The sequence below is a fragment of the Hyperolius riggenbachi genome, chromosome 3 (genome assembly GCF_040937935.1).
Source record: "Hyperolius riggenbachi isolate aHypRig1 chromosome 3, aHypRig1.pri, whole genome shotgun sequence".
NCBI classification, from domain to species: Eukaryota; Metazoa; Chordata; class Amphibia; order Anura; family Hyperoliidae; genus Hyperolius; species Hyperolius riggenbachi.
Window position 1 is genome coordinate 209,161,769 of NC_090648.1, and position 20,515 is coordinate 209,182,283.

At 43.7% G+C, this 20,515-nt stretch overlaps 2 protein-coding genes across 2 annotated transcripts in view; both read right to left on the reverse strand.

Moving 5' to 3' along the window:
• The window catches only part of LOC137562269 (long-chain fatty acid transport protein 2-like), a 50,624-nt gene extending 48,340 nt beyond the window's left edge, over positions 1-2,284 (reverse strand). Inside the window, exon 1 of the mRNA XM_068273602.1 lies at positions 1,777-2,284. Within this exon, the coding sequence (XP_068129703.1) occupies positions 1,777-2,284 (508 nt within the window). The remainder of the gene's footprint in view (positions 1-1,776) is intronic.
• A 14,420-nt stretch (positions 2,285-16,704) lies between these two features.
• Positions 16,705-20,515, reverse strand: part of LOC137563312 (long-chain fatty acid transport protein 2-like) — a 59,182-nt gene continuing 55,371 nt past the window's right edge. The window contains exon 10 of the mRNA XM_068275606.1: positions 16,705-17,106. Within this exon, the coding sequence (XP_068131707.1) occupies positions 16,930-17,106 (177 nt within the window). The 3' untranslated portion in view covers positions 16,705-16,929. The remainder of the gene's footprint in view (positions 17,107-20,515) is intronic.

A 20,515-nucleotide genomic window follows, 5' to 3' on the forward strand; every position in this document is an offset into this window, starting at 1 on the left:
CTATGGGTTTCCTTCTGTTGTAGGAGTATTAAAATTACTTTTTCTAGATCGGCCTTGGCAAGTTCCATTTCTATTGCATGTGAGTAGGCTGGTGGACTTCTAGGGGGAACCTGTGCTCTGAAGTCATGCAAATATCTAAACGCTGAGGCCTTGTTCACATTGCGTTCGGCTCACGTTTCCATCCGCGGTGGGCTTTTTTCTCCGTGTTTTTTTAAAGCGTTTTCTGGTGATTTTCTGCGCTTTCGATTGGTTTTGTGGTGTGCTTCCGTCTTTTGAACCGGAAAAAAATCCGGAATAAATAGAATGTTTTTTTTTATAAAACGCTCATGCAATCGCTTGCCAAAGCAATTTTGTGAGCATTTTGCAATTTTCCTATACCTTCCATTGAGGCAAATCGCCTCAAAAATGGCCTAAGCACCGCTTTTGTAAGCAGATCGCAAACAAACCGCTCAGATATGAACTCTCTCGTACAGAATCATTGCACAAGCGCTTTCAGGATGATTTTGAAAATCGCTTGCACTTAAAATTTTACAAAAACGCCTATAATGTGAACAAGGTCTCAGTGTTGAGGAAGTTGATATGTTTGTTGCAAGTGCCTAAAGGAGAAGCTAGTACTGTTTGATGGTATAATTAATCTGTAACTAAAGGTGGGCATACATTTCTCGACTTAGCAGCCAATCAACCATACATTTCAATAATAATTATTTAATTGGATGCAAATCGGTGGCGCTAAGTGCATGCCGGATTGACTATGCAACCTATTTCGGGCCAAAATTGGTCGCATGTATGGATCGGACATGCTAAAAGATTTGGGGCTGTCGTAGTAGATCGGGTGAGAGGCAGTAACGGCGAGCAATATTGGGACAAGCGTGACAAAACCCCCGTCTCTGTTCTTCCAGTGTATAATTGTACCCCCTGTGTGTGTGCATTTTTACATTACCTGTCCTATGTGCCGCATTGCACGGTGCCCATCCATCTTCAGAATCCCCTGCTCTTCCATTAGTGGTATACATGCCACCGGTGTATAGCACACAGGGTGGAGGATTCCAAAGACCACACATGGGGGGGGGGGTACATTTGTACACTAGGGAGGGCGGCGGACGCGTTAAACTCGGCCAATTCATGTTGAAATCGATTGAGAATCGGCCTGCGGTGTATGGGCAGCCGACAAGTCTCTCTCTAATCAGATTTGATCAGGGAGAGATTGGTCTCTTGGTTGAATTTGCCCATCATTGCTAGATGCTGCTGGGTCAGGAACTGTAAGCAACTGCCACAGCTGAATATATTTTAGGAGAATTGGATACTACTCTGTCCTAATATAGATCTTAGAGGAATGCCATCTGATTACTCACAGATAAGATTTTGGTATTAAGCCCTTCAAGTTAATCAAGCCCTTCAAGCCAGGTCAACATCTGCAAGGAGTTTGTATGTTCTCCCCGTGTCTGTGTGGGTTTCCTCTGGGCACTCTGGTTTCCTCCCACATTACAAAAACATACAGATAAGTTAATTCGCTTCTCCCTAAAAATTGGCCCTACACTATATACGTGCACTACACGATACATAAATAGACATATGACAATAGTAGGGACTAGATTGTGAGCCCCTCTGAGGGACAGTTAGTGACAAGACAATATATACTCTGTACAGCTCTGCATAATATGTAGGCGCTATATAAATACTTAAATAAATAAAATTAATCTGTCTACTGTATTCATTCTCTCTAGCTTGAACTCTTTCTCTTGAGTCATTAATACTTTCATTCTCTATTTCTCTTACCTGGAGCAGCAATGAGCACTTTAGCCTTACTGCAGTTGAAGCAATGCAGAAGGGATTTTGCACGAATGTTGTAGTTCAGGCACGCCATTGGACATCCTAATTTGGCCAGTCCCAGCCAAAGCCACACATAAGCAGGCTCATTGCCCATAAATATAGCAACACAGTCTCCTTTTGTCAGCTTTGCATGCTCCTGTAGTGCCCACGCAGCCTGATTGCTTTTAAGGTATATCTCCTTGAAGGTGTACGACTCATCTTGGTATACAATGAATGCTTGGTCTGGTCTTGTGGCAACCTGTTTTTTAAATATATCCAGCGCACTAAATGAAGGACAGTGTTTGATCGCTTGTTCTATCTTTGATGTGTAACGCAATGCTCTGAAATAGAAACTGAAGTCCTGCCACAGGTAAGGCAGAAATATACGCTTCAGCATCCATAGCACAGGCACAGCAAGTAAAACCTTCTTTGCCAAAGAAATCCTTTGAGGCAGCAATATAGAGAGTGCCTGCATACTGGACAAAGGCTCACAAACGAAGAAGCATAGGAATGTGTTTATGTTCACATTGTGCAGCTTGTTCAGGTTGAAAAGGGCTACCTGGACTATGAACTCTTAAAAGATCATATTTCTTGACTCTGACGCTGATTATAATATTGCTTTGTTTCTCAGTCTCTACTGATTTTTGATAATGTTATGATGTACCATAACAGCAAAAATACCACCAAAAATGGTACCATTCAATAAACTAGACCTCATAAGGTAGGTGACACAGTGGCGTAGTGGTTAGTTCTCTCGCCTTGCAGCGTTGGGTCCTCAGTTCCCCGGCTGGGGCACCATTTGCACAGAAAAGTGTTAGCTTTTGATCTGCGCTTCAGCAGTTGTCAATATATCAATGATGCAATATAATCATCTGCATATAAATCAAATCAACATTTTATTAAAATGGGCATGCAAAATGCTTTCCCTAAAAATGTATAAACAATGGTATATTGCGCTGCAGCGTCGTCACACCCAGCTTTCATACACACAAACATACAAAAAGGAAAAGATTGTGTCTAAAAATAAGTTAAAAATCAAGTAAAAATCAAAATATGTGCACAAAATCTCAATGGAATTGCACCTGTCTCCAATCACAGATAAATTGGTTGTTCCAGAGCCTGGTTCATTGTGACTCTGTTCCTGGTATTGCAAATCCCTTATTGCTGGTATATTGTAACGATTGTGGAACTTTCTCCGTGAGCAGCGCACAACGCGTGCGCTGATACGGCGGAAATCCTCCACAAGCGTATAATTGCAGGCACCCAGCAAAAGGTGCTACGCACCCGTAGAGGGAAATTCCTGTCGGCAGATGGCGCTGGGGAGTGCAGAGGAACCAATCCTCTGTACCTCCACAAATGTCAGACAGGAATTGTACGAAGCGCAGAACGCAATCGCAAGAGAAGCGATTGCGAATGAGAACGAGCAAAGGGACAGGTTGTATGTGTGTGTGCCAATCTAGTCGCCACCCCGCGACCGCGCACACAACAGCAGATACGAAACAGAAACGCAACCGCAAGAAAGACGATTGCCAGAAGTGACACAAGGCAGATCAGAACAGAATACGAGGATAGCAAAGGCACAGCAAATCATACAATGAGGAGATACGGAAAATAACAAACGCTAGCTAACCGCGAACACCGCACTCATTCGCAACAGTGCACGCGGTTATGCGCGGTCTCCACGTGATAAGCACAATAGAGACAAGCACGCCTAACTAACCATCGACAGACAAACATGAAACAGAGGACGCGAACGCTTGCTTAACGGTTACCTCACCGAGCCTCCAGCAAGCGGTCGTAGCAGACAAGACAGACACACGAAAACAGGGACAAGCGAGAGACAGGATCCACAGCACTAGCGAAAGTGGCTAGCGCGATCCAGGAAGACAGAACAGAGTAGCAGACCAGAAGGATCCACAGCACTAGCGCAAGGCGAGTGCGATCCAGGAAGGCAGAACAGAAGGATCCACAGCACTAGCGCAAAGCGAGTGCGATCCAGGCAGACAGAACAGAGTAGCAGACCAGAAGGATCCACAGCACTAGCGCAAGGCGAGTGCGATCCAGGAAGGCAGAACAGAAGGATCCACAGCACTAGCGGAAAGTGGCTAGCGCGATCCAAGGAGACAGAACAGAAGGATCCACAGCGCTAGCGCAAGATGCTACTGCGATCCAAGTGAGACAGATCAGAAGAGATAGCTGGTAGCAACCGCTGCACAAGCTATACTCCAAGAACAGAGATCAGAACGATTTCCTGTCGACCACCGTTGGGACAGGACAATCGCAACAGACAAACAAAACAGATAAACAATCCTAACTGCACTAGGGAACCTGCCTAGCACAGTTTCCAGGAATTACTCTAAGCTGATCTTCAAACAAAGAGCATGGCTGACACTCTCCAGAGTGTTTCACAGGAAGACTCCTTAGAACCAGCCAAGCATTGTGGGAAACACATAGTACTTATAGTACACGCCTCCAATGAATGTGGCCAGGAAATTTGCATGACAACGTATGCAAATTCCTCAGCAAGCACAAGCTGCAGAACTGACAGAAGCTCTCCTTTCCAGAGTCCTGCAGCATGCAAACCTAAACAATGGTCAAAAAGCTGCCTGCCTGCACAGGCAGCCGAGCAGATCATCACATATATAGTCTCTAAGGGCTGAGACACACCAGAAAAGCTCCCCAAACGCTAGAGGTTTCAAAAGCTCTTCCCAATGTAATGCTATGTGAGTTTTTTACAAAACCTCATCACTCCAGTGTGCCTAGACACATAGGATAACATTAGCAGGAGGTTTCAAAAACTCAAAACGCTCAGAAAAACTCCTCTGGTGTGCACCAGGCCTCTGTGCTAATTGCACATTGCCTTATGCTACATACACACTTGAGATAAAAGTCTTTGGAAAAGGCAAGATCACAGACCAATTTTACCCCATTCCATGTAGTATGAGAGCCATACTCTACACAAGCCTTTCTTAACCTTTTTACCCTGGAGGAACCATGCAAATAATGTTTCAATCTCAAGGAACCCGTGCAAACATTTTTTTTGATCTTGAGGAACCCCTGCATTTTGCAGGAGGCATGCTCTTTAAAAGTAGCTGTGGCTGTTTATTTCACACTGCCACTTATTATACTGTCTTTTTTTAATGTGCTCATTATTATTTTGACCCCCATTTTAGTGCTTCTTTTTACAGTAACCCTAATTATAATGTGCTCTATTATACTTCCCCATGATGGCGGGGAATGCCAAGGAACCCCTGCACAGTCCTCAAGGAACCCTGGGTTCCAGGGAACCCGGGTTGAGAAAGTCTGCTCTACACAGTCTATTCTATTGAGCTGAACTCCCCACCAGATAAAAATCTTTGCAAGATGATGTACACAAAGATGCTGTACACATGCAACAGATCAGTATCTGCAAAAGATCAGTTCCTGCAAAATATCCGTTCCTGCAAAATGCATTCATAGTCTATGATATCTGCAGATCTCATACACACCTTGTTTAACGAACAATCATCTGCTGATCAGTTCCACCAGGATAGGTCTTCAAATCTGCAGATGATGGTCTGATCTGCAGATGATTGTCGCTAAGCGCTTTTTCAAGCGCTTAGCGATTTTCCTATACAGTGGCTTGCAAAAGTATTCGGCCCCCTTGAAGTTTTCCACATTTTGTCACATTACTGCCACAAACATGATTAAATTTTATTGGAATTCCACGTGAAAGACCAATACAAAGTGGTGTACACGTGAGAAGTGGAACGAAAATCATACATTATTCCAAACATTTTTTACAAATCAATAACTGCAAAGTGGGGTGTGCGTAATTATTCAGCCCCCTGAGTCAATACTTTGTAGAACCACCTTTTGCTGCACTTACAGCTGCCAGTCTTTTAGGGTATGTCTCTACCAGCTTTGCACATCTAGAGACTGAAATCCTTGCCCATTCTTCTTTGCAAAACAGCTCCAGCTCAGTCAGAGTAGATGGACATTGTTTGTGAACAGCAGTTTTCAGATCTTGCCCCAGATTCTCGATTGGATTTAGATCTGGACTTTGACTGGGCCATTCTAACACATGGATATGTTTTGTTTTAAACCATTCCATTGTTGCCCTGGCTTTATGTTTAGAGTTGTTGTCCTGCTGGAAGGTGAGCTTCCGCCCCAGTCTCATGTCTTTTGCAGACTCCAAGAGGTTTTCTTCCAAGATTGCCCTGTATTTGGCTCCATCCATCTTCCCATCAACTCTGACCAGCTTCCCTGTCCCTGCTGAAGAGAAGAACCCCCAGAACATGATACTTTCATCACCATATTTGACAGTCGGGATGGTGTGTTCAGAGTGATGTGCAGTGTTAGTTTTCTGCCACACATATCGCTTTGCATTTTAGCCAAAAATTCCATTTTGGTCTCATCCGACCAGAGCACCTTCTTCCACATGTTTGCTGTGTCCCCCACATGGCTTGTGGAAAACTGCAAACAAGACTTCTTATGCTTTTCTGTTAACAATGGCTTTCTTCTTGTCACTCTTCCATAAGAGCCAACTTTGTGCAGTGCACAACTAATAGTTGTCCTATGGTGAGATTCCCCCACCTGAGCTGTAGATCTCTGCAGCTCGTCCAGAGTCACCATGGGCCTCTTGACTTCATTTCTGATTAGCGCTCTCCTTGTTCGGCCTGTGAGTTTAGGTGGACGGCCTTGTCTTGGTAGGTTTACAGTTGTGCCATACTCCTTCCATTTCTGAATGATCGCTTGAACAGTGCTCCGTGGGATGTTCAAGGCTTTGGAAATCTTTTTGTAGCCTAAGCCTGCTTTGAATTTCTCAATAACTTTATCGCTGACCTTTCTGGTGTGTTCTTTGGACTTCATGGTGTTGTTGCTCCCAAGATTCTCTTAGACAACCTCTGAGGCCGTCACAGAGCAGCTGTATTTGTTCTGACATTAGATTACACATAGGTGCACTCTATTTAGTCATTAGCACTCATCAGGCAATGTCTATGGGCAACTGACTGCACTCAGACCAAAGGGGGCCGAATAATTACACACACTCCACGTTGCAGTTATTGATTTGTAAAAAATGTGTGGAATGATGTATGATTTTCGATCCACTTCTCACATGTACACCACTTTGTATTGGTCTTTCATGTGAAATTCAAATAAAGTAGATTCATGTTTGTGGCAGTAATGTGACAATATGTGGAAAACTTCAAGGGGGCCGAATACTTTTGCAAGCCACTGTACCTTCTATTGAGGCAAAGCGCTCTGAGAATGGTACAGGCAACACTTTTGGAAGTAATCGAACTGCTCATATGTGAACACTCTCATAAGGAATCATCACACAAGTGCTTTTAGAGTGATTTCTAAAATCCAACAATGGGGTAATTAGGGAAAAAAGACTCGAGTACGCGTGTATGTCAAAAAAAGACACACTGTGTGGTCACCTTTATTTGTGCATTAGAAAAAGATAAAGTGCATACTGAGACGAACATCTAGTAACTGCTGACAGATCTGTCAATACATTAAAAACATTATGACCGGCCCACACTCCATGCCATTCACACACCACCTACAGATAGCTGCTAATGGTAGTTCACTAGGCTAAACCTAATGGCTTTGAGCAACAGTCCAGAGACCTGTCGTCACTATAATCTAAATCACATTCCTTGTATTCTCCTCTCAAGGCGAAAAACAACAAGCAAGATGAGAATAAAACACCAGAGTGCTCGGCGCACCAATAAAGTGGGTCACAGTTCAGTTCTGCAATAATGAAGCACTGACATGCAGGCAAGGATCACACTATTCCATCAGAATTTCCAAATCACAACTCAATCGCAGTTGCTGAAGCACACAGGACTCTTGGATATAAGATCTCTACAGCCAGATTGCATGATTATAAAACAGGTGTATTGCGTTAGCCAGCAGAAGGCATGTGTGAACCTATTAAACACGGTGCTGCCGTTGTCAGACAGAAGTCTCTCACCCAACCGCTGAACTACCGCCTCTGTATCCGGTCTCCAGGTACTGCTAGATCCACCGGTCAGGATTCATGGCTCAAAGTCACGCATCACCGGCGCTAGACAGGTCACAGAAAGTGAAACCCCATATGCAGCGTGCAGGCTGATTCAGGTTGGCATGGACGGCGTTGTCACGTGGTGTCACCCAATGCACCCATGGGTGCCAGCATGGGTGAGGGTGACAGGTGTGAAAGAGGCAGGGAGGGCAGCGGGAGCCAGCGGTAATGCGTCTGTATAGACGCACTCTCAGCTATACTAAGTATAGCTAAGCAAAAAGCATCTTTAAAATTTGGCTCCAAGGCTCCCCATTGGTTCCTCATCGACCAATGGGGATCCTCCTGATCCCCATTGGTCTGACAAGGAACCAATGGGGACCATTGGAGTTAAAATTTAAAGATGCTTTTTGCTCTAAGCTATACTATGTATAGCTAAGAGCAGTGCGGCGGGGGCGGCGTGTGTGGCGTCGGGGCGGCGGAGATCTTCAATCAAGATGTAACAGAAGTTCGCAAGATGGAGGATACTGTCGTGGGACCTAATTGGCGTGGGATTTTTTTTCTTGAAGGTACAGGTAAGTATTTCTGAAGATCGCAAGACAGAGGATACTGTCATCGTGGGACATAACAGATTATAGCGCGGGACCTTTTCCGAGGATAATGGCGTGGGATTTTTTTCTTAAAGGTACAGGTAAGTATTTCTGGTTAATTTAGAACATTAAAGGACTTTTCTCGTTGTTGCGTTTTTATTTCATTTAACCCTTTGCAGAAATGGGTAAGGGGTATTTTGCACCCCTATACTCATTTCTCCTGGGAGGGGGGTAGGCATCTGGTTTCCCCTTCTTAAAGGGGACTCCCAGATGCCACCATGACCCCCCCCCCCAAGGGAGTCATCGCCCCCACCTCCTCCTGGGGCACCGGAGGTGGGGAAAAGCCCCTTGTCCATGGATTGGACAAGTGCTCTGGGGGTGAGGGGAAGGCTTGGCCGCCCCTCCCCCCCGGAGCCTTCCCATACCTTGGACCATGCGGGCTGGTTTAGCTCAGGGTGCGAAGCCCCAGTCGGCCGGGGCTCCGCATTCTGGCTATCCCAGCCTGCATGGGAGACAAGGGGTTACAGAGGCTCGGGAGGGGGGACCCCACGTCATTTTTTTCAAAAAATTTCCCACACTCAGAACATAACACAAAAATTTAAATTTAAATAAAAAATAAATACAATTTTTCACTTTTTTTTTAAATATTGTTTCCCAGTATCTTTTTAACATATCCTGCAAATTTGGTGTTGCTAGAATTTAAGGGGACTTTGCTATTAACTGCTAAAGTCGGCGGGAATTGTTTCCCGCAGAAATGTCATTACGCGATTTAAACAGATACTTTTTCCTCTTTGAAGATTTAAAATCGATTTTCTCAAAAACTATAAGGTCTTTTTGAAAAAAAAAAATTCTTCTTGTTCCCACTGTTCTTCTTAACATTCCCTACACATTTGGTGTTTCTGCCATTTAAAGGGGCTTTGCTATTAACCACTAAAGTTGGCGGGCGTTTAATTTTCCCACGGTCAGAAGGAGAATATTCAAAATCGATTTTCTCAAAAACTATAAGGTCTTTTTTCCTCTTATTCACAATTTTTTCCTTAACATTCCCTGCAAATTTGGTGTTTTTAGCGCTTAAGGGGGCTTTGCTATTAAACATTAAAGTCGGCGGGCAGACATTTTCCAAACGCCAGCAAAGCAGGGCTTAAAACGATAAATATCGTTCAGGCAGGACAAAAAAAAAACAACAAGTTTTAAAACGATAAATTTCGTTCAAAAGGTCTGCACTATTTTAACCTTTGAAACGATAAATATCGTTTTAAACTAATATCGGGCAGAAGGGGGTGCTATTATTTAACTGGCACCATTTTTCACTGGATGCGCTGCTGGATCTCCCTTACTTCAGTCTCGATCTTCTGCATATTGTGTGACAACTTGAGACCAGAGGGGATGTGAGCAGCTGCAGCAAAGGAGGACAGACCAGACTCAATGCTGGAGTGAGTAAGACACTTAGGGCTAGTTCACAGTACTCAGTTGCGTTGCAGAATAATTCTAAATGTCAGCTCATTGCTCATACAATTCTGTGGATCTGTTCACATCTCTGCATTGTAACAGATCATGTTATTCTAACTCACTGCATACAGGCTCTGAATCAACATCGAGTTTCCATTGTACTTCACACACACGTAATGGACCACTGTGAATTCAGCCGAGTCCAGTGCCCTGGGGAGCAACAGTTAAGTTGGGGAAAGACATCTTGGGGGCCCCTACAGGCTCTGGGGCCCTGGGGCAATTGCCCCTTTGCCTCTATGCTAGCGCCGGCCCTGGCTGTGGGGTCAGTACACAAAAATCATCTGACTCCTCAGTTCACGATACATTCAACTCTGTCTCCTCTAATTTACATGTAACAATCTTGGTTGGAAGGTTGGAAAATTTCCTCGGAATACCGATTTCCGAGTTTACCACAGCGGTAATCAGAAAACGGGTCTCAGAAATCAGTATACCGCGGAAATACAGCATTACCGCAACTTGGAAATTTTAGCCCAGTCACAGACCTCAGAAGCTTTTGACAAATCAGAGAATGCATAATTTTTCAGTGGATATCGTAATACCATGGGAGTTTTAGACCAATCACTAGACCGGGTAAAACTTGGTAGCATCCTAGTCTTAAGATTGGTCTAACATTTCTGTGATATTCTGATTTGTGAGGTAAACTTCAGAGTATTTCTGAATTTTGAGTGTTGGACTCAGGACAGGACTTGAAAATACTCTGTAGTATTGGACCAATCAGAGAATGTGGAGGTTTACCTCCAAAATCGGAATACCAAACCAATCACAAGACTTGGATACTACTAAGTTTTAACAAGTCTTGTGCTTAAAGGAATACTGTAGGGGGTCGGGGGAAAATAAGTTGAAGTTACCCGGGGCTTCTAATGGTCCCCCATAGACATCCTGTGCCTGCGCAGCCACTCCCCAATGCTCCGGCCCCGCCTCCGGTTCACTTCTGGAATTTTAGACTTTAAAGTCTGAAAACCACTGCGCCTGCGTTTCCGTGTCCTCGCTCCCGCTGATGGCACCAGGCGCGTACTGAGCAGCCCCAGTTTGGTCTGTGCCTGCGCTGTGCGCTCCTGGTGACATCAGGGGAAGCGAGGACACGGCAATGCAGGCGCAGTGGTTTTCAGACTTTAAAGTCTGAAATTCCAGAAGTGAACCGGAGGCAGGGCCAGAGCATCGGTGAGTGGCTGCACGGGCACAGGATGACTGTGGGGGACCATTAGAAGCCCCGGGTAACTTCAACTCATTTTTCCCTGACCCCCCTACAGTGTCCCTTTAAGCTACAATGTCAGCGGTATGTAAATTGCCACAGAAAAATTCTGCAGCCTGTGATTGGTCCAATACTTCCAATTTGGGAGTATTTGGCCAATCAGAGGATTTGGTAGTGTATCAAAGATGTCACACATAATAGTAGACATCCACCAAAATATAAAGGATTCACAAAAACCATTTTTTTTAAATTACAAAACTTTATTAACAAAAATGACAAAAAAAACCTCACCGCAGAAATCTGTATCGGAAATTCAGATTTCAGCAGAAATCACATCACTACTACAATTCTATACTCTGTTGGTGCGGGGAGGCAGGGCCAGAAGATTTCTAAAATCGCCAGAGCTTAAAAAAATACACAAATGCTCATAGTATGAACAAGCCCCTACTGCAGCTGATGGATCTCCCTTACTTCAGTCTTGATCTTCTGCATATTGTGTGACAACTTAAGACCAGAGGGGATGTGAGCAGCTGCAGCAAAGGAAGACAGACCAGACTCTAAGCTGGAGTGAGTAAGACACTTAGGCCCATATGCAATTAATTTTTTTCACCTGAGTTATCTCCTAGGAGATAATTTTCAACATCTCTGTAAACTAAATTTTCAGCATTCTACAAATGAAACTGTACCCAAACATTGGTGAAAAAGTACTATCACAATTATTTCGAGTATTTTCTTGCTTACTGGTGACTTCAAAAGCATTTTATAACAAGTTGTAAAAATATCACCTAGGAGAAAACTCAGGAGAAAAACTTAATTGCATATGGCACTTAGGGCTAGTTCACAGTACTCAGTTGCGTTGCAGAATAATTCTAAATGTCAGCTCATTGCTCATACAATTCTGTGGATCTGTTCACATCTCTGCATTGTAACAGATCATGTTATTCTAACTCACTGCATACAGGCTCTGAATCAACATCGAGTTTCCATTGTACTTCACACACATTTTAACACATGCGTTATGTAATGGACCACTGTGAATTCAGCCTAGTCCAGTGCACTACTCAGCACTAGAGATGGGCCGAACCTCCGATTTTCGGTTCGCGAACTTACCGCAAAAGTACGGTTGGCGCGAACCTTCATGAACCACAATAGACTTCAATGGAGAGGCGAACTTGTAAATTTTGAAAAAATTATGCTGGCCAGAAAAATGATGGAAAAGATGTTTCAAGGGATCTAATACCTGGACGGAGACATGGTTGAGTGGGATACACGTCAAAAGTCTCTGTAAAAAACCTAGATTTGACCCAAACCACTTTTTTAAGGTCAGAATTCACATTGAATGTTTAATTTAGGCCTAAACTGCTTTACAACATCTTGCATGTGTATACATCAATCAGGAAGTGTAATCTTCTCCTCCTGAGGAGGAGGATCTTGTCTTCCAGGGATTTGTAGGATGTCAAAAGCACACTCACATAGCCCCTTAAGAGAAAGTGTCATAAGGGCCTTGCTGTAACATAGATTGTAGTGTAACTATTTCAACTAATGTACCCTTCTTAAACTTGAAGATTGTATACAAATGTAAGCAGAGTGGCGTAGCGGAAGTGTGCTGGGCCCATAACCCATAGGTTGATGGATTGAAACTATCCTCTGCTAGGTGTACTTTATTTTTTATACCTTGCTTTACCACATGGGCCAATCGGCGGCCATAGCCTCTTAAGAGAAAGTGTCATTAGGGCCTTTGTAACATAGATTGTAGTGTAACTATTTCAACTAATGTACCCTTCTTAAACTTGAAGATTGTATACAAATGTAAGCAGTGGCGCAATGGAAGTGTGCTGGGCCCATAACCCAGAGGTTGATGGATCAAAACCATCCTCTGCTATGCATGAATTAATTTTTGCACCTCGCTTTATCGCATGGGCAAAACGGTTTCCATAGTCCTGGAAGAGAAAGTGTAATAAGGGCCCTGCCGTAACATAGATATTACGGTAGCTAAGACTACTCCTGGGCCTTTCTTGTAGTTGAAGAGATGAGTGAACTGTGACACCACACTTAAAACAAAACAAAAAAACAGCAAGCAGAGAAGCTTCCCCATATTGGAGCATTGGATTTGGTAAAGTCTTAAAGAGAATCTGTATTGTTAAAATCGCACAAAAGTAAACATACCAGTGCGTTAGGGGACATCTCCTATTCCCCTCTGTCACAATTTCGCCGCGCCCTGCCGCATTAAAAGTGGTTTAAAAAGTTTGTTTATAAACAAACAAAATGGCCACCAAAACAGGAAGTAGGTTGATGTACAGTATGTCCACACATAGAAAATACATTCATACACAAGCAGGCTGTATACACCCTTCCTTTTGAATCTCAAGAGATCATTGTGTGTTTCTTTCCCCCTGCATCTCTCATGCACTGAAGTTTCAGGCTGCTCTTTTCTTCCTGCAAACAGCTTTGCCCTTGTCTGTAATTCTTCAGTATGTGAAAGCCCAGCCAGCTCAGAGGACAATTTATCCAGCTTGTAAAAGATAAGAGAGAAGAGAGAAGCTGCCCTAATCTAAATAATACACAGGCAGTGTGCATAGAGGGGCCTGGAAGGGGGAGTTCATAGCAGAACCACAACACTGAAGAACTTGGCAGCCTTCCAGACACAGGCCGACAAGTCTGACAGGGGAAAGATACATTGATTTATTACCGAGACTGTGATAGCAGAAAGTGCTGCAGTAAGCCAGAACACATTAGAATAGCTTTTGGAACTTGTAGGATGATAAAAAACAGGATGCAATTTTTGTTACGGAGTCTCTTTAAGCCAATGTGTTGTAAGACACAAGTAAGCTTTAGGTTAGCAGGAATGGTTGCATGGCCACCTAGCTTTTCATCCTTCCCAGGCCAGCTAGGCTGGCTTCAGCCTGTAGTGTTGGTGGTATAGTGGTGAGCATAGCTGCCCTCCAAGCAGTTGACCTGGGTTGGATTCGTGGCCAATGTATGTAAGCGTGCTTTTGACATCCTACAAATCCCTGGAAGACAAGATCCTCCTCCGGAGGAGGGAAAGGATCTGTTGTGGGGTGCTATATAAGGAATAACAATCAGCCAGGAGCAAGCTAACAAGCCTACAAGAGCCTAACTAAGCTTCCCCTAGCAGAGTCTGTCAACAGCTGTCCCTTCACTAATTACTGTAGGCAGACGAGTGAGTAAAACGGCCAGAGAACCTTGCCTTTTATAAGGGGGGTGGGGCTCCAGGAGTGAGTGTAGTCTGATTGGCGACAATGTGCCTGCTGACTGTGATGTAGAGGGTCGACGTTAACCGTAATGGAGCATTATGGGGGCAAACCGAACTTCCGCAAAAGTTCGCCTTCACCGGCAATTGCGAACTACCCAAAGTTCCCCTGAAACCGTTCGCGGGCGAACCGTTCTGCCCATCTCTACTCAGCACTCTGCATTGGTAGGAATGAGGGGATTACATAGGTAATGAAGATATTATTGGGGGGGGGGAGGGGGAATAGTGTCATCATAACTTACAGGGGGTTACCCCAAGATCTGTTAGTGGGATTTATGTCTGTCTGTCTGTCTATCTATATATCTATCTGTCTGTTGTCTGTCTGTCTGTCATCTACCTATCTATCATCACATACATGCAAACCTGATCTCAGCCACACTCTTCCATAAAGCATGTAGATTCTATGTAAACATTGTGTGTGTGTGTGGGGGGGGGGGGGGGGGGAGGGGGGGGGAGGGGGGGGGGGGCAGAATGGTGATCACCCTTGCATGGTTGGAAGGCAAAGTGGTAGCTATACCTGTAGTGGAGGGAAGGGAACGGTGACTACCAGGGCTGTGGGCAGGGGACGGTTCTAGTAACAATGGGCCCCTGGGCTAAAGTAACCTGAGGGCCCCCAAATAGATACCCCCCAACCAAAAAGCAGCAGTATAGACCTTTTGTTGCAACCATATTTCCCCATGGGGCCCTGAGCCTGACACCCCCTGGCTCTGCTACAGACTGTGTAGGGGCCCTGGGGAGCAACAGTTAAAGGGACACTGTAGGGGGGTCGGGGGAAAATGAGTTGAACTTACCAGGGGCTTCTAATGGTCCCCCGCAGACATCCTGTGCCCGTGCAGCCACTCATCGATGCTCCGGCCCCGCCTCCAGTTCACTTCTGGGATTTCAGACTTTAAAGTCTGAAAATCACTGCGCCTGCGTTGCCGTGTCCTCGATCCTGCTGATGTCACCAGGAGCATACTGCGCAGGCCCAATATGGTCTGTGTCTGCGTCGTACGCTCCTGGTGACATCAGCGGGATTAAGGACATGGCAACGCAGGCGCAGTGGTTTTCAGACTTTAAAGTCTGAAATTCCAGATGTGAACCGGAGGCGGGGCCGGAGCATCGGTGAGTGGCTGGGTGGGCACAGGATGTCTGCGGGGGACCGTTAGAAGCCCCGGGTAAGTTCAACTCATTTTCCCCCGACCCCCTACAGTATCCCTTTAAGTTGGGGAGAGACACCTTGGGGGTCCTACAGGCTCTGGGGCCCTGGGGAAATTGCCCCCTTTGCCTCTATGCTAGCGCCGGCCCTGGCTGTGGGGTCGGTAAACAAAAATCATCTGACTCCTCAGTTCACAATACATTCAACTCTGTCTCCTCTAATTTACATGTAACAATCTTGGTTGGAAGGTTAGAAAATTTCCTTGGAATACCGATTTCCGAGTTTACCACAGCAGTAATCAGAAAACGGGTCTCAGAAATCAGTATACCGTGGAAATACTGCATTACCGCAACTTGGAAATTTTAGCCCAGTCACAGACCTCAGAAGCTTTTGACAAATCAGAGAATGCAGAATTTTTCACTGGATATTCTAATACCATGGGAATTTTAGACCAATCACAAGACCGGGTAAAACTTGATAGCATCCTAGTCTTAAGATTGGTCTAACATTTCTGTGGTATTCTGATTTGTGAGGTAAACTACCGAGTATTTCTGGATTTTGAGTGTTGGACTCAGGACAGGACTCGAAAATACTCTGTAGTATTGGACCAATCAGAGAATGTGGAGGTTTACTTCTAAGATCGGAATAACACGGCAATTTTAAACCAATCACAAGACTCGGATACCACCAAGTTTTAACAAGTCTTGTGCTTGGGCTACAATGTCTGCGGTATGTAAATTGCCACAGAAAAATTCTGCAGCCTGTGATTGGTCCAATACTTCCAATTTGGGAGTATTTGGCCAATCAGAGGATTTGGTAGTGTGTCAAAGATGTCACACATAATAGCAGACATCCTCAAAATATAAAGGATGCACAAAAAACAATTTTTTTTTAAGTTACAAAACTTTATTAACAAAAATGACAAAAAAAAAAACCTCTCCGCAGAAGTCGGTATCGGAAATTCAGATTTCAGCAGAAATCTGAGGAATTGGTAATTGACATTTCTGGAAGTCGGAATTTCCGTGGAATTGGAATTTGGAATTTCCAAACATCTCTAATATTTAGGTTAATCTGCCATGTCTGGAAAATCATATCTGCTACAGACCAAAATTAAAAGGCAATTTTAATAATATCAAATTACAAAATGGCTTCTATGACACTGATGTACTATATCAAATTTTCAACGAATGTTACCTACACATTAAGTCAGTAGTCCATATGTGCTCTTTATTGACAGTTACTCTGCTCACTGATACAGTATTTGGGGTTTGTACAAGAGCATTTATAGCTAAAGTGCCTTCTTTTTATTGCAGTAAGCTTAATCTCAGGCAGAATGTTTAAATTGATGAGTCCATTTCATACTATTCAACTCTGAATTGTGATGCTTTGTAATTCAGCTCAGATCAGTTCTAGCTGTGCAAGACACATTCATCATAGTTTCAGCTTTTTCTCCAGTATGGCATTGTAGATCTCCTGATCCATTGTCTTATATCTCTTCGCCGTTTCATCCAAGAAATACAGAGGATCGTTTATGATGAGTGGATTGAAGCCTTCACTGACCAATGTCACTTTACGTTGCTTGAAGGTGCCAGTGATTTCAATGGATTCCTATATAATTAAAGAGAAACTGTAACCAAGGATTGAACTTCATCCCAATCAGCAGCTAATACCCCCTTTCCCATGAGAAATCTTTTCCATATCTCAAACGGATCATCGGGTGCTCTGTTTGGCTTATATTGTGTTGAAACCCTTCCCACAGTGTGATGTCAGGACCATGGTGCTGACATCACACTGTGGGAGCCTTGTTGAATTGTGGGAAATAATAGCTGTTTCCATCTGCCAAAAAAGCCAGCAGCAGCTACTTCCACTGACATCACCTGCCAGCAGAAAAATGTCACCATATGATAAATGTCAGAATATAAATCAGGGAGAAGAAAGATTTTACAATGGGCAAACACTGACTAAATCATGTATACATAATTATTGTAAAAATTAAGCACTTTTGTTTATTACGTTATTTCCTCTTTAAAGGATACCCGAGGTGATATGTGACATGATGAGATAGACATGTGGATGTACAGTGCCTAGCACACAAATAACTATGCTGTGTTCCTTTTTTTCTTTCTTAGCCTGACTCAGTCCTGACTCAGACAGGAAGTGACTACAGTGTGACCCTCACTGATAAGAAATTACAACTATAAAACACTTTCCTAGCAAAAAATGGCTTCTGAGAGCAGGAAACAGATAAAAAGAGTCAATAGTTCATAAATTTTAGCTCTGGCATACTTCAATGAATGTGTCATTGAGCAAAAACAATAAAACAGTTAAAACTTAAAAAGAAGATTTAAACATAAAATAAAACTTCGAGATATCTTAAAAAGTCATTTTTAGGAAAAGGAAGATAGATACAATTGTTTATTTAATATGTTTATTTTCGCCTCTGGTGTCCTTTAAAGCAATGTCTATTTACACTTATTTATTTATTCATACATTTATTTTGTTCATGTAAATAACACAACCCCTATAATCCAATAAAAAGTATAATAGTAATCAATGTGAGGATTTTTACTTGCGTGGATTACCTCAGTAAATGTTGCATTTTAAAACTCTGATTCATTATTATTATTTATTACTACATGTACATTCTACTACATTCTACATAGATATGCACACAGAAAATAACGTGTATTGAAAATTATATATTGTTCAAAGGGTACCTAAAGTGAAGAAAATGTGCCCAGTTTGAAGGAAATTTGAAGTAAAAAATACCAGTCCAGCTTTACCTACCTGGGGCTTCTTCCAGCCCCTCGAAGTCTATCAGGTCCCACGCTGCATTTCCGCTGTGCTCCAGGCTTCTGCTGTCCCCTCCAAAGCTATTTGCGACCCAGGCCGGAACGACGTCTGCACATGCGCAGGTGGGCCGCGCTCCTCTCGTCATTGCTATGCTTGCGCAGTTCAAATCAGACTTGAACTGCACAATTGCAGAATGCTTCCGGCCATGGGAGCATGATCGCAAGAGGCGTGCGGTGCACTCTGCAGACACCAAAGACACCAACCTGCCCAGTGCTAATGTGTTGGATAGGACAGCTGAAGCCTGGAGCACAGTGGATTTCCAGCCCCTTCTAGGGGTTGTAAGAAGCCCCAGGTAAGTAAAGCTGCACTTGTGTTTTATACTTCGGATTTCCTTTAACTTACCTGGGGCTTCTTTCATCCCCCTATAGTCCTTCTGATCTGTCGCCATCATTCCACTCTGTTCTATTCAGCAGCTGTGCCCCTCTGAAAGCTGGCCGACTGAGCTAGTCACAGGCTACTGCTGTGCACATCTTATTAGAGATAATTAGTGAGTTCATCCACACAGCTACCCAGTTAGACATAAGTGAATGCCGGGCCGTTGAGACAGTAGGGACTGGCCATAGCAATGTTTTTAAGCTCAGCAATCCCCTGTAAATAGGATGACTCCTTTGTGACAATAAAAATACTGTACGCCAAGATAGCTATTAATGTGTCAGTTACATTTAGTGTGATCTTTTAGAGGAACTACTAATAAAAGTTAGGATTTAAATATGTAAAAAGGAAAGGGATCCACACATTAACCAATGCAAAAAGTAAATCCAATTTTTATTGACGCAGGTTAAAAAAGCTGTATTGCTAACATGTTTTGGACTCATACTGGCAGTGGCGTAGCAATAGGGGGTGCAGAGGTAGAGACCGCAACCCTTGGGTTACAGGGGCCCCTCTGGGCCCTCCCTCAACCACAGTATTAGCTTTTTATCAGTCGTAAGCTGGATAATATTGATTTCTATAGCTGATTTGAATAGTAGTGATCATTAACACACTGTTCCCCATCCCCTCTTTGCACCTCTGACTTTGTGGGTGTCATTGATTGATTTTGGTGCGTCGTATCAATTGTTATATATAACATACTTGGGGGGGGGGGGCAATGCAAAACTTGCACTGGGGCCCACAGCTTCTAAGCTACGCCACTGCACACTGGTCCTTAATTATCTCCAAGCAGAATTCACCTACTGCGTTGGATATGTTTTACATATCTATGAGGCTGTCAGTTCCAAAGAGAACAACATTTAGCTTTATCAGGATTTAGAACTAAAACTTAAGGCAGAGGGAGCTCAGGGAGTTGAACATTTAACATCGCTCTAAGCAAATAGACAACTGAAACGTTTTTGTGTTGAAAAAACAAGATTTAATAGCTTAGTGACTCCCTAAAGCTTGTAGACTGCTGTAGCAAATTATAGGGCAAGGACACAAAGTAAATGAAAAACTTTCAGATATGAAAAGGCAAAAATGGATAAATCAAACTATTTTGAAAATAATCCAATGTAAAAGGGATGCATTTAGGGTCCTGAAACGTGAGGAAACTGTATCTGTGTTGACAAAATATAAGAAGAGTAATAAAAATTGTAAAATGTAATCAACCTAGCAAGTGACTTAAAGTCAACTTGAGATGGTGAAGTGTGGCTTATTCATACTTACCTGGGGGTTTATCCTGCCCTATGTGGATTGTGGCATCTCTCACCATCCTGTTCAGCCCCTCCGTTCTGCCGCTATGACTCCCGGTAATCTGGTAAGCAGTCGTGGGCTTCTGCGCCTGCATGGCTTGGCCTCGAGCACACCCCTCGTCGTGTTTCCGTCCTCTGGTGCATTCTGTGCTTGCGCCAAACAGAATGGCGAGGAATGCCAGGGTCCGCATAGGGTTAGAGGAAGCCCCAGGTAAGTATAAATAAACCACACTTCACCATCTCAGGTACACTTAAAGCTGAAAAACAATTCACTAGCTGGATGGTGTACTGGTTAAGGGCATTGCCTTTGACTTGGGCGACCAGGGTTCGAATCCTGGCCAGGGTCATTAACTATTCAGTAAGATGTGCTCAGGCAAGACTCCCTAACACTACAGGATGGCCTCTTGAGCATGTCCCAGTGGCTGAAACTCTTGAGCGCTTTGAGTCCGACCGAAGAACAGTGCTATACAAATGTTTGGATTATTAAAATCAAGTTCTAA